Source organism: Eurytemora carolleeae, unplaced genomic scaffold (assembly GCF_000591075.1).
Source record: "Eurytemora carolleeae unplaced genomic scaffold, Eaff_2.0 scaffold59, whole genome shotgun sequence".
NCBI classification, from domain to species: domain Eukaryota; kingdom Metazoa; phylum Arthropoda; class Copepoda; order Calanoida; family Temoridae; genus Eurytemora; species Eurytemora carolleeae.
The window spans coordinates 120040-142516 of record NW_019396064.1 but is presented as its reverse complement, the minus strand read 5'-3'; the positions used below and the strand labels follow the sequence as shown (position 1 = coordinate 142516).

Genomic DNA, 22477 nt, shown 5'->3' with positions numbered 1-22477 from the left:
CCAGAAGTACTTTTTAGTTAATAGAGCACAGACAACAGGGTAGTAGTACAGCACAGTATACAGAATACAGGATAGTAAGATGCAGTACACAGAACACAAGGCAGTACAGTACAGTAAACAGTACACACAATATTACAAAGAATACAAGGTAGTATAGTACATAGAACAAAGGAAATACAGCATTATATTAAAATTGTATTATAGCAAAATTACGATAGAAAGTTTATGTTTATAAGTTTACCATTTTTGTCCTTTTTACAGAAGCTGCATGAATCAGGGGAGCTGCCAACAATATCAGGATTCGATTATTTGGACAGTTTAGAGGTAATTTATACAATTAAATATTTGGACAGTTTAGAGGTAATTTATACAATTTAATCATAAAGAACTAAATATTTGTGTTCCTTGATTTTCTAGGCAGATAATTGGTATACATTTTTTAGTACTTTTGACTATAAAACTGTATAACAGTGTGTGTATTTATAAGTGTTTCATTTTCAATTAGATTTTTATTTTTCCAAGTAACAAGCGTAGCTCTTAATATCTATTATCGTTCCGCCCTTTTTTATCGTTATACTCAAAGAAACAGACATTTTCGTGAATTTTTCTGTTTTATTTGGTGGATTTCAAAAATCGAAAAAATTGACATTATTTACAATGCAGAATTTTCAATTGAACAGATCGGTTCAGAATTGTTTTAACGCTTATTAAATACAAATATATATGAAAGGTCCTGCATAGAAAGTGTCACACATATAGAAATGTTCCTAGCCTCAATATATTACAGGGAGGCGAGGACGGGGTTATAGAGATACCTGAGGAGGTTCTAGATGAGGTCATGGAGACCGGATCAAATGGGTAAATTTCAAAAGTTTTCATTTTAATCCCTTGTGAAACAAAGGAATCGGAAAAATTTAGGTACAGTACTGCTTCTAATGCTATCAAAATAAAACATTTGACGAATGATTTTCAGTTTTGAATAAAATGAAGTTTTCAAACCTGAAAGAAACTGTGATGCCGGAAATATAAGAATATGTTTTCTGAATAGTATTCATAACTTCCGTATATGGAAACCTTTCTTCGAATAATAAATAATATTTAGAATTTAAACCTGGAATCTTTTACATGGAGGATGAAGATAACTTTTTATGTTTATAAAAACAAACTTGTTTTTTTGGAAAAAAATATATAAATTTCCTTGAGAGAAAAATCTATGCATCCTCTTTACAAATCTAGGATATGGTTTCCATTAGCAATGCGCTATAATACTATAACTAAAAATCGAATTGGTATTACAAATTTTTTTTATTCAGAGTCTGTTGTATGGTTATCAGAAAAATAATATCATTGCGCTAATTATTACGTGATGCTATGTTAAAGTTGTAAACATTTTCTCAAAGTTTTTTGCTGTTGTTTTAATTAACAAACAAACATATATTTATTGTACTTTCTTTTGTGCATGAAAATCCTTGACCATGGTGATTCACCACACCATAGCCCCTTCCCCCACTGTGGCGTGGCTTGTATTCGCTCTTGGTTAATTTTTCTAAACATTTACCTGTGTCTAGTTGTGGTAAGCGTAAAGACGACAGTTTCCGTGCAAACACGTCAATGACAAAACTGGAGAGTTTGATGGGGAAGGAGTTTAAGCATCCCAGGAGGAAATGCAATATTTGTGGATACTCTGTATCATATTCAAACTATAAGGTATAAATTATACATACAGAGGCCATTTTGACAATTTTTAACAGCTATTTATGTATAACTCCATCAGTTTCGAAATTTTTTTTAATCTGTCAACAATATCTTTCAACTTCTGTCAAAAATTTTATGAGATTCCTGCGAAGGTCTGGGTTAAATTCTGTATTTTATGAATATTTTGCAATAAATTCCGCGAAATGATTTGCAGAAAATACTCAAATTCAGTTTTCCTGGTTTATGGAAGACGGATCTCGCACTACAGTCAAATCTTTAGCATATCTAAATGATAAGTTTTCGGGCAGAAAAATCAAAAACTAGACTGATTTTCCTTGGCCCCCCAGACCTAAACCGGACCTAAACCCTGAGGATATTTCTTTCTGGGGAGTATAGCAGAAAAGAACAGAATAATATTCATGAATACAATAATATCCATGAACAAATAATATCCATGAACACATAAATATCCATGAACACAATAATATCCATGTTTTCTCTGATGTTTCAGCGACATCTCCGGAACGCGCACCCAGGGTTAGGGGAAGATCTAAGGGACAACACGGACTCCGGAGGAGACAATGAAGGGGACATGCTGGGACACCATATGGATGATTCAGACAGAGTAAGTTGTCCCCTTTATTAATCTCATTTTATATATTTGTTCATTTTTACATTTTAGATCTTGATAAATTTCATGCGAAACTTCATCTTGGTTTAAGATTTTAAGTTTGAAATTAGGATTCTTTACAGAGGACTGATAATGATGTAAATCATGTAAGCAAACAGCGAAATATCTTTCTTAATCTGAAATTTTTCTTTGTAGACCTGTATATTGTATATACAGAACTTTTTAAAAGCCTGTATTCGCATTTTGTACAATTCTATTTTTAGGACACATTGTCTTTAACCAAAGAGAATAGAATATATATTAGAGTGGAATTTAGCCAATCCCTCGATATGAATTTTGTCAGTCCCTTTCACCCTGAAAGGGAGTTCAAAGTGTACAAATTATGTAAATGTTCACAAATTATATGCAGTAGAGTACATTAATACAGTATGTTCCCTAGACTATCCATTTCAATTTCGAATCTTTTAAAGCTGTTAAATAAACTTTATAAAATGAATTAGATGAATAAAAAACATCATTTTTTTTATAAAATCATCGTTTATAAGGTGAAAGGCATAGAGTCTATGTGAAATGATCATTGCACATAGATTCAGCCTGCTTATAAACAGTCTCATCAATTTTTAAGACAGGGTTGACTTTGAAGTGTCGCAACGCCCCAAGCTTAGATGTTACCGCTTTAACTAACTTATGCTTTTCTGTAGCCCTTTACATGTACATTTTAGCACAGTAAAGCACTTGTGGGCTGTGGCTAGATTTGTTTTTTTTAGAAGTAATTGGCAAAATTCTCAACAATTTAAGCTTGAGAGCGTGAGACCATTAAATCGCAGTGATTGGTCAATCATGAAACCAGCCTATTTCATAATTTTGTTTTCTTTTAATATTAATTTTAGATTTTCTATAAAATGATGTTCCAGGGCCCAAAAGGTTATTTAGCACAAATATGTGAAGTACACCTGCAGTATGGAAACAGTACAACAAAATGGTCGTTTTACACTTTTTTCTAGTAAATTCCACTCTAATACATTTCTATTCTCTTTGTCTTTAACCGAACTTTATATCTATTCGAATTTTATACAGTTCAGAACACGTTAACCAAATTTTATTGACAATAAATGATAATAATGCAATGCCTAATTCACATGTACCCTTAAAAGCTTTGTCTGAACAAGTAGAAATTATATTTTTAAAATTCGGTGATGATGATGGACCAAACCTCTGTAGAGTAAAAAAAGTTGATGTTAGTTCCACATTTATTGAAAATATATTTTGGTCTGGGTTGACTCTCGTCAGTTCTTGAGATTTTTTTCTCAACAAAATCGGGGTTTGCCATCTTTGCCAAGGAGTGTCACTCGAAATTACGCTTATAGTCTTCTTAAAAACTTCAGAGGAATATCCGTTAAAAATACAACATCTTTATTTTAATTCTTTGAATGCAACAATTCTGAAAAAATGAGACAAAAACAAACTTACATAGTACTTGCTTTAGATCTCTGATAACACAATCGGGGATGAGATGAACGGGTCCAGGGAGGATGAGGATGAAGAGGAGGTGAATGGAAGGGATGAAGAGTATGATGAGGAAGGATATACTGAATGTATTCGGTGTGGAGATCACGTGATGTCGGAGTTCATGGAAAACCATCTCAGGAAGATACACGGGGAGTCCACCAGAAAGGTATTATAATGTTAGATTAAAGCTAAAAATCCAGAAAGAAAACATTTTTCTTTCCGACATTACTAAAGCTAAAAATTGAGTATTTGCCACAAACTCTAGCTCAATTCCTTTCAAATTTGTCCCACAAAGGATGAGACTTTGAATAGAGTCTTTTAATGATATGGAAAATAAAGAAACAAGTTCCATGGAACCAAGAACCGGGGGGGAGAGGGTGCTGTGAAGTATTAGGATAGTTTTATCAGGACATTACAAATTGCAAATGTGGGATGGGTGTATGAAATGATTGTAATACTCATAAAACTGTGGAAAATGAAGACGACGTTTTATATATCTTTTTGATATTTTATGGTTTTATACAGCAAATCTTGTGAAATGCAGGTTTGTATATTTAATGGCAATATTGTTGTTTTTCATGTTTGATGGACATATAAAATCCTTACTTACTTCATACAGTCGTATTATTTTTCCAGAGTTTTGCATAGACCTTCTCATATAAAATATTGTATTTCAGTCTGGTTCTCCTCAGCTTCCTGTATAGACCTTCTCATATAAAATATTGTATTTTAGTCTGGTTCTCCTCGGCTTCCTGTATAGACCTTCTTATATAAAATATTGTATTTTAGTCTGGTTCTCCTCGGCTTCCTGTATAGACCTTCTTATATAAAATATTGTATTTTAGTCTGGTTCTCCTCGGCTTCCTGTATAGACCTTCTTATATAAAATATTGTATTTTAGTCTGGTTCTCCTCGGCAGCAGGTGTCGGATCCATGTATACTCCGGATGTGCCCTGAGTGCAGTGTGGAGATGAGAGAAGATTGTATAATTAAACACTGCAGAGTAGAACATAAGGAACAGATTAGATCAAAACAAAATATACATTTAATTTTAAACTTATTTATTCTTTAAATTTTAATTATAACAAAATTCTATGAATAATTAGATGATGACAGCTGCAAATATGTTGACATTCTTGATCTCCATTTTCTTTTTGTTCGTGCATCCTCCATTATGATGGGCTTATTTTGAAAAAGAAAAATGTTAAACCTTACAGTTTATTCAAACCGACAGGCGTCCTTAAAAATTCACCTGCCTTTATAAAAAGCTGGGTTGTTTTTATCCAACCATTTTGCATTGAATACTGCTAACTTAAAATTGTTTCATACAGGTCAATGTTTAAACCAGCTCTTTATAGAGGAATGTCATTTACTCTCATAAAAATTTGAACTAATAAAAAGGAATTGGTTATTTACCACAAACTCAAATTTACTGATCCATTTATTAGATCAGAACCAAACCTTACATTTTATTTTATATTATTTTATTCAAACCATCTATCGTCCTTCATTCCATTATACAAAGCTAGTTTATTTTTATGCAGGGTTACCTCAAAGGATGAGATTGTAAAGCCTTCTGTCTTAAATTGATAAGCCTTTGGACTACGCCCTTGGGTTTAAATTTAAATGCCTCCGGGGTTTAAATTCCCATTGGTTCTAATTTTTCTGAGAGTAAATGATACATTTTTTTGTCATTAGAATTATGAGTTGCACTAAATTCAAGCTAATAAATGACAAAAAAAAACATTTTAAAAAATCAACCTGTAATTGGACTCCTTTCTTAGACAAACCACCGACATTTTCTTGCTCTTTGATTTGATCTAATATGTTATACCAGGTTGAGTACAAGTTCTGTATCGACTGCTCTAAGTACATCCCTAAGAAATTGTACAAGGTTCACGTCAGGCTGCATGAGAAGGGAGATCTGGAGAGAGGAGTTGAAGAGCAGGATATGATCAAGGATGAGGTAGGAGTAGAACTATATATATTGAACTGTAGAGCAGAATATAATCAAGTATGAGGTAGGAGTAGAACTATATTGAACTGTAGTGCAGGATATGATCAAGAATGAGGTAGGAGTAGAACTATATATATTGAACTGTAGAGCAGAATATAATCAAGTATGAGGTAGGAGTAAAACTATTGAACTGTAGTGCAGGATATGCTCAAGAATGAGGTAGGAGTAGAACTATATATTGAACTGTAGTGCAGGATATGATCAAAAATGAGGTAGGAGTAGAACTATATATTGAACTAAATACCGAGCAGGACCAATGATAAATATTCAAAAATTATTACGTATTATCAAAAGCTTCAAAAATACCACATGGAAATTAATTAATGTAAACTATGTTTAGGATTCCAATATGGAGAATAATGCCGCTGAAAGTTGTGAAATTGAAATGAAAGACGACATTTCTGACCTAAAAGAAAACGAAGAATCGGAGTCGGAGAATTATCTTGTCATCGACTCGGTGTAATTTATCATCTTAAATACTGAAATAAATTTAGAATTTTGATGCCATTTTACTTTTATATTTATTACTTGTGTTTAGATAGGCTAAATAAAAAGGGAACTAATTATCTTTGAATCTTATAAAAGGTTGATTTAATGTGGAGAAAATCTAACGTTTGACAGTTTTTTTTCCAAGTTTCTGTGGTATTTTTTGCACAGCAGGTGTTGAGACAATCGATTACCAAAACTTTGCAAGTGTGATTTTGAAGCAATAAATAACAAAAATCTCCATCTATAAAATGTCCAACCCTTTCTTTTGTTTTTTAAACTGCCGGAGATTCAGATTGAATAAAACCAATGTTGGCTGAAAATTCAAATATTTTTATTATTTTCAGATGATACAAAATCAATATAAATTCAAAATTTGAAAATCTCTTTTTAGATCGTACAATCTTTTTTGCATATAACCTTGGTCATCATATGAAACATGAAAAATTTAAAATGATATTTCGCAAGTCAGACTAAATTTTCTGGCAGTCTTCGTTCTAGAAAACCAATAAAAAATATAGTCTTTGTTTATAAAAGCAATTAGGATCGTAAATTGCTGACATAGAACAGTCTAGAGAACTTGTTTTTGTCTAGATAGACCATGTAATGTCTAATCAGCGTATAATTTGTTCTTCTATAGGACAAACTTTTCTTCCTCCCATACTCCCCCCCCCCCCTTCTCTCCCCTATCGCCCTTCCCCCCCCCCCCCCCTCTCTCCCTCCTAACCTCCAAACTTCACAACCCTCCACACACACAATATTATTATTGCAGCACCCCGTACTTTTATCTTTTATTCTCATATGAGAAGTGTTCAGAGAGCAAAAAAACAAGCAATTTGTCATATTTTTCTATTGTCCCTGACACGATCCCATACTTGAGATCTACAAAAATGTATTTTAAAGAGATTTTAAAATAGATAATCATATATAATTTATGTAAGTGCCAAAGTTCAGGAAAATTTAAAGATCGTCGTTTTTTTTTAGGAGAGCTTTTTACAAAATCCAATTCAACACTACCTGAACTTGTGAGTGAAACTCTCCATATATAAAAAAAACCCTGTTTGTTGCTTGATTCTCATTTTTGGATTCCAGAAATAAATGGCAACATTATTGTCAAGACATTGATATCAATAAATGTATTTCTATGAATCTTACAACATTTAATAGATAGAGCATTTGTAGGTAAAGCTCAAATTGGGCGGTCTTTCATCATCATAAATACTATATAGGTCGGAATAATTTGTCTAATAATTAATCAATCTTGCTACTCATATCTTTCTTTGTCTTGTGGCGATCAGTACAGTGTCTCCTGTATATAATTTTGCAACCTCCTTGTGTAGTATATGCTCCAGGTTGAAGCATCCTCCCAGAGAGTCGGACTGGTTGGAAAAGTTGCAACCTCCCTCCTCTGCTCTCCGATCCTCCTCCAGTTGTTCTCTACGATACAACTGAACACGTTCTCATCAAACCTTGAGACTCAGCTCAGGGTAGGACTTGGAGCTGTGGCAGGTTTATCATGAGTCCTCTCACCAAAACCAAACTGATAAATACGTCCAGCGAGGTGATTTGAAGGAGAAATTTGGAACAACCAGTATTCACAACAGAGGTAGGAATTTTAATATATTTTATCATCTGATTTACAATAATATCTTTAGTATTTCAAGGTTGCAAAGGCCCGGTGTTGGTTCACTGATGTTCAGTATAAAATAGAAAAATGTTAATCAGCTGTATTTCTGAATACAGTCAAAACAACTTTCGAGTTTTATAAATACTACACCCTTGTCCCATGGTTTTCATAGAATTTCCATCGAACGAAAAATAAAAAAAGTTTTAATGCCTACTTTTTGTTGTGTCTCAAGTAAAATAACTCGTTTAAACTGATTGCTGTAAACCATTTTTAATCAATTTGGTACAAACTAGAGATGAAAAAATTAAAGATCTCTAAAAGATCTGGCCTTAAAATCAGATGATAATGATATTTAAAACGGTGTTGGTTTCGATATATTCTGTACTGCAACACTTGATATAAAGATTTAATACCTAGCAAAGTTCAAAGCCTTGAAAGCAGCTACACCTGGCTTTAATGCCTCCATATCTACGAGTATGGATAAATAAAGTATAAACTCACTGTGAAGAGATACATACAGTTATTTAGAAAGAAGGTCTATCTCTGAGTATTATTAATATGAAAAACAAATTAAATACATATCTCTTAGTGGCTCCCTTTTATGTGTACTCTAAGCTTTTTACTCCGAACTATACAGTACACCCTTGAATATAACATGAAGGTTTAAAAGATGAAATTAAACGAAAAGCAACTTTTCTGTTGTAATTTTTCTGGGTTCTGGAGGTTTATGAGCATCAAGCATTTTTGTCATTTTCTTTTGCTTTGGAGAAATTTACTCATCCAGCAATTTGCTATTTTCTTAGGCTTTGGAAATTTAATGATATAACAATTTTTGTTCGTACCATGGGTATGGATATTTATGAACATCTAGCATTTTTTATCATTGTCCTGGGTTCTGGAGAATTATGAAAATCCTACAATTTTTCTTTGGCGTTTGAAATATTTAATCATCTAGCATTATTTAATGTTTCTCTGGGGTCTGACGTAAATGTGATGTCAGAATAATTTTATTTTTGAAATTCATGTTTTAGATATATTATTGATAAACAAAAAATAATTTTATGTTTGCAATTCTTATTCTAAATATATGGATGTAAAATTATATTACAATGAAAACCAGCTAACTCTGTACTAGGAAAACGACTCAAGTTATAACTTTACATAGTTCAATTTTTATCGTGACACAGCAGATGTGCAGTGTGTACGGACAATTTCACTTTAAAATTGATTTTTATGCTATAAGTAAAATCATTTGCTTTGTAACAGCATCAAATACAGTTTAAAGATTGCTTTAATGACAGCTTAACAGTTTTCTTTTTCTCACAATATCAATGCTCATGCTGGTTATATCTGTGCAATATGTTCCAAACTAATTCTCGATCTACTGTAATATCACATTATGTTAAAAACAGACATAACCAGAAACATGAAATAGGAAGACGACTTTTAAACTCAAGTACTTAAACTAGTTCAATATAAACATTAGACATAGCAATTTTTTTCGCAACTGGCGTTGCCCTGGGTTATACAAAAGTCAAGTACCGTGCCAAGTTTCTTCGGGCCGAACCGTAAGCTCCTCTACTGACTACTCCCATTCCTTCTCATGACGAATCAAAACACAGGAAAAGGCTTTAAGTTTTAATATGGAACAGAGCTTCAGTCTAGTAAATAAAACTCTTTTAGGATCACCGAAAAATCATTGAAGAGCATAATATAAACCATTTCTTATCAAACAAAGGCATTATACCCATCAGGCATTAAAAAACTGCGATCAAGCCAATAATCATAAGATATAAGACAAAAAAAAAACACAAAAAGATACTTTAATATTTTACAATCATAATTAGCACAGTAGCTTCCGCTGATTTCAGCACGATAATAATCACGAACACATTCTTTAATATAACTAACTTTAAAAATCCGACGTATAAACTACAAACTGTAAAAAAAACACGAGTCCGCTGCGTCTGCGCAGTATAAAAATATTTACGGTGAGAACAGGTTCTTTGTTTCCAACTCTTACTAGAAAACAACTGTACAGAGCTGAAAACTATAGAATGGTGGATATCGGGATTAATGCTTAATCCTCTCTTTTTGATAATCTCAAGATTAACATAATCTTGCAAGATTATTTTAAAAGTGTATGAAAAACGATAAAATTCAAATTAATATTTAATCATCTGAGAAACTGTAACAGCCAATCAGAGAAAAGCGGGCAACCAATGAGAGAACAGAAATATTCTCATTGGAGAAAACAATTAACGGATATCCAAGGAGAGAGAAAAAGAGTGGATTAGGACAAAAATTAAAAGTTTCCACAGTGGATATTCGGATCAAGAAGTCAGGATTAAAGTTTATCCATTCTAAAGTTCCCAGCTCAGAACACCTATACAGTACAGGGGAGAATAGTTCCTCCCCGCAAAACAAGTATATTTCATAGACTCCTTCTACGCTGCGTGTGCCAGCGTAACACAATTGTACAGAGTAAATAGACCCTTTTCACTTTAAGTTGTGCTTTGCTGAGTTACTAGTAAATATATTTGCTTTGTAACAACATCAAAACGCGTAATTATTGCTATAATGTTGTCTTTTTTCCATTGTTTTCTGGTTATCACTGTATGTATATCTAATGTTGTAAATATTGCACTGAGCCAATTTCCATATTTTCCAATTCTCTCTCTATTCTAGAATTCTGCAAGCAGTTAAAGCACTCCCCGGGCTTCTAGCTTGTAGAATGCAAATGCAATTTACCCAAGAATATATTTGAACATATAAGCATCTATAAACTTAGCACTTCTAATTATATAAACTACTTTTTTCAAGNCTAGATAAATAAACTACTTAAATTTCTAAATATATAAACTACTTAAATTTCTAGATATATAAACTACTTAAATTTCTAAATATTTAAACTACTTAAATTTTTAGATATATAAACTACTTAAATTCTGGATATATAAACTACTTAAATTTCTAGATATATAAACTACTTAAATTCTGGATATATAAACTACTTAAATTTCTAGATATATAAACTACTTAAATTTCTAGATATATAAACTACTTAAATTTCTAGATATATAAACTACTTAAATTTCTAGATATATGTACTACTTCAATTTCTAGATATATAAAATACTTCAATTTCTAGATATGCAAGACGTTATTTTTCCTCCATCTTATCCGTTCAACTCATTATCCTATCAATCTTATCCGTTCAAATCATACATCCTATCATCCTATCCGTTCAAATCATATATCCTATCCATCTTATCCGTTCAAATCATATATCCTATCCATCCTATCCGTTCAAATCATATATCCTATCCATCTTATCCGTTCACCTCATATATCTTATCCATCTTATCCATTCAAATCATATGTCCTATCTATCCTATTCATCCTATCCGTTCAACTCATATATCCTCTCCATCCTATCTGTTCAACTTATATGTCCTATCTATCCTATCCCTTCAACTCATATATCTTATCCATCTTATCCGTTCAACTCATATTCCCTATCCATCTTATCCGTTCAACTCATATATCCTATCCATCTTATCCATTCAAATTATTTGTCCTATCTATCCTATTCATCCTATCCGTTCAACTCATATATCCTCTCCATCCTATCCGTTCAACTTATATGTCCTATCTATCCTATCCGTTCAACTCATATATCCTATCCATCTTATCCGTTCAACTCATATACCCTATCCATCTTATCCGTTCAACTCATATATCCTATCCATCCTATCCGTTCAACTCATATATCCTATCCATCTTATCCATTCAACTTATATGTCCTATCTATCCTATCCGTTCAACTCATTATCCTGTATATCCTATCCGTTCAACTCATATATCCATCCTATTAGTTCTATTCATATATCCTATCCATTCTGTCCGTTCTACTCATATATCTTATCCATCCTATTCATCCTATCCTACCTATCCCTCCTATACATCCTATCCATCCTATCTAGATAAATTGTTTAGCCTGAAAGCAGTATAACTAATCTATCAAGAGTAAGCCTGCAATATAGTTTATACAGGGAAACACAAAGACCAGAGAATAAGTTCAGACAAAACAAATAAAAAATAAAAATAATAAAAATGATCGAGATGTAGAAATTAATATAAAGAATAACCAGATTGAAAAAGTTCTGAGAGAATAGATATTGATAATTATAATAAGAAAATAAGAAAATTGGGAGATTGTGCAACTGTTCCAAAGATAGTTCGATAATCTAGGTGTTACTTGAAACTAGGATGATGATAATTACAAAATACAGGGAGACGCAGAAAATGAGCCGGAAGCAAAGAAAATTAGGGCAGAACTAAATATATTAAATATGCTGTTTCTTTTTAACTTTTGTAGTACAGATCTGAACTCCAAATTTTAATAAATTAAATCGCCAATGTTAAACAAAAAAAATGGGGTTTTTTGACAGTCTTTTGCTGTTCAACGTTTTTTTAAATGATTTTTATTTCTGAATTCTTAGTTATTCGCCAAACTAAACCACTTTCGCTTATTGACTTTAACATCTTAAAGTTTATTGCCAATTAAGTATTTTCAATTTAATTTGGATATTTGAGAAAAAATTCGTAGTCTTTGGTTTCAGAAAGAAACTTGAGCTGGGAACTTTTGAGTCGGATACTCACAAAACCGATCGTTTATTCTCGATATCAAGATTGAGTACTTTTAATTTGAGGATCAATGCTAAATCTGAATAATCTCTTCATTTCAGTTTTCTCTTGAGGGAACAAATACACTGCGGAATATGGAATAAAGATTGATTTAAAAATTAATTAATTAATTAATTCAAATTAATTAAAAAAAAAAGATTACTAAAGAGAAAGTTCCCAGCTCTGATGTCAAAACTTTTATCCAACCGACATCAACTAATCTTGATATTCACTGTGGCAACTTTTAAATTTAAGAAATATGTGTTGAGCTCTCTAAATAAACAAAGCACGCGTTTAATAAATGAAAAATGCAATTTCTAAAAAAAATCGTACACTAAATTATTAGGGAAAAAGGTTCCTCGCAAAGAAATTTGTATACAAAGAAAACTTTTTGGCAGATATATATTAAGTGTAATTGGTTTAAAATATTCTGGCTCCAGACTAAAAATATATATAATATATAATAATCTAGCTTCAACTTCTCTCTCTATCTATCTAGCTTTGTAATATTAACAGAACATGGGAACCTAAGAGACATTTCTTCTTTACAAGGATTCAGCATCCGGCTTTACAGCGGCTTAAGATGCATTCAATATTATCAATATGATATATGATTTCTTTTTTGCCATCATTGTACTATCACTTTTTGGGCCTATTTTCGCAAGGGTTTATATTGGACAGAATCTCACTCCAATGCATTTTTCTCTGTATTTTTTTGCACTAGGCATTGTTTTTATTTAACAGGAATGCATAAATTTTAATATAAAATCTTGTTGGAAGAAATTTTAAGTTACTGTAAAATTGAAAATTCATTTATATGCAGCAAAACAGTATACTGCACGACCAATGGTGGGAGTTCTGATGACGTCATACGTATTAATAAATAATATTATCAATTATATCTATTAAAAATAAAAGTAAAAATCATAAATAATAATTGTAGAAAACCTAAGTTACAATTAGATTTCTCTGAGATATCTTCGTTTTCAGATTGGTCGCGTCTTTCCTGAATATGATCTGTTTAAACCTACTACTTCTATACAAAACTGTTTCTATATGAATTTTCGTATAAATTTGACACAGTTTTATACCAATTTTTTGAGACAGGAACATCAGATATAATTTTTATGGGTCGCGATCAAGAGCTAAAGTGATTAGCTTTCAGCCCATACCCCTTTCAATTTTCCTTTAAAGTCCCTTTTTAGGGACTGTAAGCGTAATGCCTTATTCACAATTGTACCCTATAGACAAATTTGCTTGATCAAAAATGTGGAACGGTGGGACTAACCAGACTCCCCTGGGTACCCAAGCTAGTTGTATGTAGTACGTACATTACATAAACTTAACGAGGATTTAATTGATTACATAGTAATGGAGACTTAATGATATTAATTATTTATTAGACACCTTATTAAAGATATTTATTAGCTCATCTCATGAATCTGATATTCGTAATTTATGATGTATTAGATGTGTTGTATATTCATGGGATAGATAATTAAATTTTCGGGATATATTTTCATTTGTTTTATCTTGTGGTTTTTCGCGCATTAACCCTTACTTGGCAGAAGCAAAATTGTATATTGTTTAATCGACTACGTCACTACGTTAATATTGCGGAATTCCTTCAGTCCTTTATCTCAAAGGAGTTGTGTCTTTGCCACATGCTCTGATTTGTAATTCCTATATCTTTAAACCCCAATGTCGTAGACCTTACATATTTTAAATTATGAATTCTGAGCCCGAATTTAATGAATTTAAGCTGCATCTCAAATCCGCCAAAAACCGGTTTCAATTGAGCGCCAGCTTCAATCTTGAAACATTGAATACAATTTAAAGTGGAGGGTCTTAAATTTAAGCCGCGGCTCAAATTCTTAGATTTGGCCTCTGGTAGGACAAATAATCTAGGGTTGAAATATCAATGGTTTCCATCACAAGGTCGAAAAGATACATTGATCAGAAAATCTGAGCGTGCGGCAAGACTCAATTCCTTTCTGGTACCCTGCACACTTGTTTATATCTTTGCCAGTTATTTTAACATTTCTTTAAAACACAAGAAAAATCCAATTAACGGAGAAAGTGCAGGAGCTACCAGAAATAAGAATTTGTTTCGTGGAAATTTTACGGAAAACTACACTAATATTTGAAGAAAAGGAATGAAGTCTTTGTCGCAAACTAAAATTATGTAGTTAAAATATCTTTGCAACCTGATGGTGTAAACCTTGAATAATTCAAACTTAAATTATATGAATACATAGTTTGAAATATCTGAGGTCTTCGCAAAGATATAGTGATTAGAAAATTTAAAATTTGTAGCAAAGACTCAATTCCTTTAACAAAGGAAAGAAATTAGAAAGAAATCGACCAAAAAAAGGTATCGTAAATGAGCAGTGCCGTTCGTGGTTGCTATTTTTAGATACTTTATGCTAATATTTATCCTAATATCTCGACTTTTAAGAATCAATATATTGAACTGTCCAGAATTTACACACAAACTGATTAATTCTTGAATCCATAATTCCACAAAAATTGTCATATCATAATTTTACTTTGTTTAATTTTTTATCCTAGTCCGGACCAAGGATATAAACACATGTATCCCAGCAAAAAACAAACAAAAAAATTGTTGAAATGCTTCATTATCAAAATTTATAGTCCATGAAAAAAAGAAAAAAAAAAACACAAGTGGATTTAAATTCCTGCCAATATGTAAAAAAATCATTTGATTGAATTAATGATTTTTTCATTTAAATTGAATTTTGAAACATATTCCACTAAATGCGATTTCCTGTCACATACATAAATTATAATTTGATTTTAGATTTAATTTCTTTATTTCCGTAAGAACAGAGAGATTATGCATGCATAGTACATTTTAGGAAATTACTTTTCATATTCTGCAGTTTCTGGTTTTCACCGAATGAATTCTTTTAGAGCAAATAATTAAAATTTAAATGTGAAAGGTAAACACCATCATGTTTTAAAAGGTTATGGGATCAGAGAATATGAGTTTTTGGCCGTTTCTAAATATGCCTTGCCGTTTCTAAATATACCTTGCCTTTTCTAAATATACCTTGCCGTTTCTAAATATACCTTGCTGTTTCTAAATACACTGTTCGTTTCTAAATATACATGATCATTTCTAAATATACATTGCCGTTTCCAAATAAACTGTCCGTTTCTAAATATACCTTGCCGTTTCTAAATATACTGTCCGTTTCTAAATATGCATGATAATTTCTAAATATACTGTCCGTTTCTAATTAAATATACTGGCAGTTTCTAAATACCTTGCCGTATCTAAATATACTGTCCGTTTCTAAATATACATGATCATTTCTAAATATACCTTGCCGTTACTAATCTACATGTCCTTATTTTAAATGATGAGGAAAAATATATTTGATAATATAATATATATAATTCAAACTTTTATCACATCAGGTTTCTAAGATATAAGAATTATAATTAAGGATTTGTAGCGAGTGTTCATTTCCTTTTTATGAAAGATACAAAAAAATCGAAGTAAATTCCAAGAATCCAGGTTTTGCGAAGTTTACTGCAATATTGCAATTCTTGAATAAAGTTTTTCTGCATGTCTTGGAATGAACCACAGATATACCATTTAAAATGTTTAACATTTTTTTTAATTACCTTCTTAAAAATGCAAAGTTTAATCTAGGTTTATTTGAAAAATATTGAGTGGTGTAAAGTAAAGTTTTGTCGGAGTGCATCACTTACATTCTCATTTATTATATTTTCAATGGTTTCTCTTGAAGCACGTTCTTCCCCACACTACTAGATAAATATAAACCCACGCAGCTGGATTCTTTTAAACCTTTCCATCATTTTTCTTTTTCTTTATTTTTTATTTTTAAAGAAATATTTGGAATTACGACATTTAGATCTTTATTTAAAGGTGTGTAAAGAAACGAATAAAATTTTAAACACGTTCACGCTTTAAAATATGAAATATTAACTATTTACGAATGCATCGAAAAATAATCTATTGGTTTTAATACCTGAATGATTGGTTTGGAATTAAATTGATTTTTTTACGATCCGAGTTGAATGTTGCAACTTTCTGAATTTGTATGGACGCTACGTTCTTCGGTATAAGTAGTTTTTAACAATTTTCTCCTTATCGGCGCAACAGATAGAAGTAAGATTAGTAGTGATCAAAAGCGCGTATTTTTCGCCATAAGCCTATACCACCTTTAATTTTTCGCGAACACTCCCTTTAAGTAATTGAGTCTACGCCACAATTACTCTCATAGTAAAATCCCTATACCTTTGCAAACAGATGATGTAAACATTTAATATGTCAAATTTATATTATTTGATGTAACAGAATTCATAGTTTAAAATATTTAAGATCTACGAGATTGGGGTAGAAAGATATTAGGATTAGTAAGTCGGAGTTTGTGGCAAAGGCTCAACTTCTTCGATGGTTAACCATTCCTTATTTTTGATCTAATAATTCAAAGCTTTCTAAGAGAAGATTATTGATATCTTTTACCATTATCGTAGCCTAAACGTTGGGTTTGGAAAGTGATCTCAAATATACAATAATAAAAATCTTAATCCAACCAAAGTCGGAGTTTGTGGCAATCTCAACTCCTTCGATGGTTAACCATTCCTTATTTTTGATCTAATAATTCAAAGCTTTCTAAGAGAAGATTATTGATATCTTATACCATTAACGTAGCCTAAACGTTGGGTTTGGAAAGTGATCTCAAATATATAATAATAAAAATCTTAATCCAACCAAAAAGAGCGTTTTTCATAAACAATACCATAAAAATCTGTTTTTAAAAAATCATTAGTTTTTAGATCATGACTAAATACATTAAACATTATTCATCCGATCTATCATATTGGTTAAGCATGGTGTTCTATAATTGAATAGAAAATATAAATACAATGTTTTCTCTCTCTACAGTCTACAGTACTAAACCAATGGGATTATATAGAAACTATTAATAAAAATTATAATATTTATGATTTATCATGATATTCTCGCATACACCCTGTTATATAGAACAATAATATTCTTATCGTTAAAGTAAGGAAGAAAAACCCAAAGAAATTTGACGGTTTCCTTAAAAGCATGAGATATTCATAATCTTCTCTTTGAAAATTAATTTTTTTTAATTTGTTGTGCCTCTATTTAAGGAACATGTACCTTTTAAACATTATTTCAAGTATCCCCCTATAAAAAGGCAATATCAGATTTACAACGGTATCCTTACAGCCTTTATCTGAGGTCGAATTTAAAGAATTTGAGCCGCGGCTTTAATTTAAGCCGCGGCTTGAAATATGGTTGGTTCCACTTTAAATCATATTCATTGTTTCAAGATTTAAGCCGGCGTTCAATTGAAACCGGCTTTTGGCGGATTTTAGACGCACAAGTCCCCTCTGTAGAACATAATTAATTTTTTAAATTATTAACATTGATATTTGATTCATACTTGAGTTTGACCAGACAACGCTTTTAAGGGTACCGTTGTGAATCGGGCATTGTCATCTTTGCATGTATTACCACTTGCCCATGGTTCTTCTTCGGAAACAACTAGAGGAGGTTTAATGATAAACTTCAAATCATCAGCTCAAAGTTCAGAAATTTTCAACCACAATATTTTGTGGTAGAATCACATAGATCTAGACGACCAAAAAAAATTCTAGACTGGGCCAACTTTTAAGTGTCGCAATGTCTTGGCCTTCGATTATACCTCACTAACTAACATATACTTTTTTAGTAACCTATGATGATCATGTATATTTGAGATCTGTAAAGCCCTTAAGATTTTAACTTTAGTATTTTGCAAGTAATTGGCAATATTCTCATTGATTTGCAACCTTTGGATCACTATGGTACAGGGACACTGTAAAAATGACATGTAAATCTTTAGATGTGACTATTTCAAGGTTAATTAATGTCTTTTCCTTTGGTTATTATCTTTAATTTGCTTATTTAATTATTCAGCGAAGAAAGAAACCAGTTAACAGTTGCAGGGAATCATAAGTGAAAGAATACTGACGGTCAACATTCGTACAGTAGTCTCTGAAGTCTCATCCTTTGTGGATAACCCTTTATACCCTTTATATCAGTACTTTAGGCCAAGTTTATCTCAGATACTGTAAAGTTTCCCCGAGAAAATGAGTTGAAGTGCAGACCAAGAAGCCAAGGAGCTAGATCACAGATTGGATTTCGGATTTTACTGTATAAAGAATCTGATCCAGAATATTACCTTGACATTTTTATTTGGAGATATTTTTTTTCTCCCTGAATTTAGGAAAATAAACGATTTCAGGGGAAAATGAAATAGCTTTTTGGTTAGAAACTAGAAATATTTTCGTCCCAATGAACAAAAAAAATCCCTTTAATCATTCCTTTAAATATGAAATGGAGTAATTCAAATTTTTTAAAATGAATCATGCTCTAAAAATCTGATAGAATTATTAATTCATAGTTTTTAAAGGAAACATAAGTGTTATTCATTGTGAAAAGAAATAAATACGTAGAAAGTTTTCACGTCACATGAATATATTTTGAAAATATTTTCTTCATTTTCTTTATCTTTTTTTCTTGGATCTGCTGACGCGTATAAATTGTATAAGATTAAGTAGCAAAAAATAAGAGGATTCTTTAAATACAATTTATCGCATTTTTATTAATTATTGTCAAATTTTACAATATGGAGGCTAAAAGTATAAACAGTGCAAATTGTAATCTAGTGTGCTAAATTCAAAATGATTCCTTGCAAAGTAATACTTTATAGTTGTGAATGTGCACACTGCACAGTGATACTTTGTAGTTGTGAATGTGCACACTGCAGAGTGATACTTTGTAGTTGTGAATGTGCATATTGCACAGTAATACTTTATAGTTGTGAATGTGCACACTGCACAGTGATACTTTGTAGTTGTGAATGTTCACACTGCAGAGTGCAGACACTTTGTAGTTGTTGTGGTGCTCCAATTTTTTCTTTGCAACTAAACGACAGATCAAGTTTTGCCTTTTTATTGCGCATATTGCAAATGGCAACCCTAGTTGTATCCACAAAGAAAATAACACTAAAGATACGACTCGTTATCGTTAGGAATTCGTTATCTTTTAGATATTCCACTCTCCACTCCTCTTCTTGACTCTCCATCCCCCTCGACTCTCCACCCCCCTCCTCCCTCCATCCTCCTAGAATCACGTGACCAGGAGCAGGATGGAGGCCAGGGTAAGCTTCAACAATACACCCAGGACATCTTCAAACTCTTAAGTATAAAAAGAAATCCTGGAAAATTTAACCAAACCAAATATTTTAGAATTGTTAGGTTACAAAAAATCAGGGTCTCCAATTTTCTATACTAAAACCAGTATTTTTTTCTATGTTTAGTAAACAAAAAACTAATCAACTAAGAAATTTGAAATAATTGTTAAAATTTTAGTCAGAATTGAAAACTGCAAAAAAAAGAATTGATCATTGTTTTATAAACTATTGAGAAATGAAATCTGTTATAGCAAACGATAAATCTTCCTTTACATCATAAAGGCTGAGATAGGTTTACTGCCTCCGAAAGCTCTTTCAAACTTAACACCCAACTAAACACCTTCCAAACTTAACAATCAACCCTACCTCTCGTTAAGTTTATCATCCAACTAAACCTCTCTTTAGCTTAACTTCCAATTAAACCTCTCTCAAACTTAACACCCAACAAAACCTCTCTCAGACTTAATACTCAACTAAACCTCTCTGAAACTCAACACCCATCTAAATCTCTGTCAAACTTAAAACTCAACTAAACCTCCTTCAAGCTAAATACCCAACTAAACCGCTCTCAAACTTAACACCCAACTAAACCTTAATCAAACTTAACATCCAACTAAACCTTTCTCAAACTTAACACCTAACTAAACCTCTCTCGAACTTAACACCTAACTAAACCTCTCTCGAACTTAACACCTAACTAAACCTCTCTCGAACTTAACACCAAACTAAACCTTTCTCAAACTTAACATCCAACTAAACCTCTCTCAAACTTAACACCAAACTAAACCTTTCTCAAACTTAACATCCAACTAAACCTCTCTCGAACTTAACACCTAACTAAACCTTTCTCAAACTTAACACCTAACTAAACCTTTCTCAAACTTAACATCCAACTTAACCTTTCTCAAACTTAACACCAAACTAAACCTTTCTCAAACTTAACATCCAACTTAACCTTTAGAACTTAAAAGACCTTTGTAAAGGAATTAAGTCTGTGTCACAAGCTCAGATTTTGTAATCCACACATCTTTGTAACTTCGTAGACCTGAGCCGGCGATTTAAAAAATTCAAGAAAATACGACTCGGGTCTAAGCTGTTGTTGAGCCTTATTTACGGCTCGGGCTTTCGAATTTAAGTTGCATCTATTTTTCAACAGAGTTTAGTTCATAAAACCAGTTTAATGTAGTATTTGGCGGATTTTCATAGCTGGAATTGGTGCATTCCGGGTTTGGATGAGAATAAGACCCAACATTGAGCCTTATTCTTCACGAAAACCAACCAAAGTCGGTTTTATTTTCATTGGGCCTAACTCCTTAAGTCGAGCCTAAGATCTCGCAGCTGTCAATCACGTGACACAAGCTGTCGTCAGAGTTGGGTCTAAGATTGGGTCTTAAAGCTGCGTTTAAGGAATTAAGACTCGAGCCGAAGCTTTTAAATCGCGGGCTATAAAATTTTTCAACCCATGAATTATGTTATATCAAATAAGTTTGAAATGTTTACATATCAAATAAGGTTTACACTATCCGGTTGAGAAATAATAGGGATTTGAAAATTTGAATTTAGGGTAAAAACTAAATCCTTTCGAAGTGTTTTTCATGTTCACAGATAAAATATTAATTAAAGTGAGACCCATGAAAGTATGGAATATGAGGAGGAACATAAAACAACTCAATTTTCTGCAATGCACAGCATTATGCAGATCTATTTTATTAAATATCTTTAATTTAAGCTACCAATTACTCTCAATGCCCTGAAGCAACATTAAATAAATGCTACAATGCCATTCCGTCAGTATGATGGGTCTCACTATAACGAAATAAGAAGAGGCGCGAAGCACCCTGCATATTCTCCTTGACAGGAATTGTGAGGCGTTGAATCAGCAGTCCTCGAAATACAGAATTGCTGAGTTTCATTCTCTTCTATTCAACTTATTCTCATCAGCCAGAAATAGAAATAGAAATTGAACAGAACTAGAAATAGAATAAAAATAGAAATAGAAATAAGAAAAGTAACAGAATAGAATAGAAAACGAATAGTAATAGAAACATAACAGTAATAAAAATAGGATATAAAATAGAATATAATTAGAAATAGAATTACAGGGTTTACCACAAAAGATGAGACTTAGAAACGAAAGTACGAAATGTTTACTGTCTACTTATATGTTTCCTTACATGTCGATTCTAATTGCAAACTTATTTTTATCTTTGCAAATCTTTTAACAGTCTATAAAAAGACTATTTTCAAGGCAGTAGACTTAATTTAACTCTTAATCGTTTTACACAAAGAGTTCCAGGTCGTCTTTACAGTCTTATTTTTTGTGAATAACCCTGTAGAATAGAATTACAAAACATTAAAGGAAAATCAAAGTATGCTAAATCAGCATTTAGAATTTAATAAAAAGAGATGCTTTGCATAGCAAGAATTATTCAAAAGCAGAAAATGAACTTTACGAACGTCAACTTTCTATTCCATCTTTCTAACCTGCAAGGTTGTAGAGCTTTAAAATGTCAAGTTATCAAAAAGTCAAAGATTAAAATATCACCATTCTTTTTTCT

General features: G+C 31.8%; 2 protein-coding genes across 5 annotated transcripts in view; both read left to right on the top strand.

The window, feature by feature from the left end:
• Positions 1-6359, top strand: part of LOC111709457 (uncharacterized) — a 29256-nt gene extending 22897 nt beyond the window's left edge. For 2 of the 3 annotated variants that reach the window (XM_023483122.1, XM_023483136.1), the window contains 8 exons: positions 262-324; positions 788-858; positions 1569-1707; positions 2198-2320; positions 3813-4001; positions 4737-4850; positions 5673-5801; positions 6193-6359. In XM_023483122.1, the coding sequence (XP_023338890.1) occupies positions 262-324; positions 788-858; positions 1569-1707; positions 2198-2320; positions 3813-4001; positions 4737-4850; positions 5673-5801; positions 6193-6315 (951 nt within the window). In that variant the 3' untranslated portion in view covers positions 6316-6359. The remainder of the gene's footprint in view (positions 1-261; positions 325-787; positions 859-1568; positions 1708-2197; positions 2321-3812; positions 4002-4736; positions 4851-5672; positions 5802-6192) is intronic. The other variant, XM_023483129.1, reaches the window with a different exon arrangement.
• A 1405-nt stretch (positions 6360-7764) lies between these two features.
• LOC111709329 (sodium/hydrogen exchanger 9B1) overlaps positions 7765-22477 on the top strand; it is a 48143-nt gene continuing 33430 nt past the window's right edge. Inside the window, exon 1 of one of the 2 annotated variants that reach the window (XM_023482981.1) lies at positions 7765-7944. The gene's annotated coding sequence lies outside the window, so the exon portion shown is untranslated. The remainder of the gene's footprint in view (positions 7945-22477) is intronic. The other variant, XM_023482974.1, reaches the window with a different exon arrangement.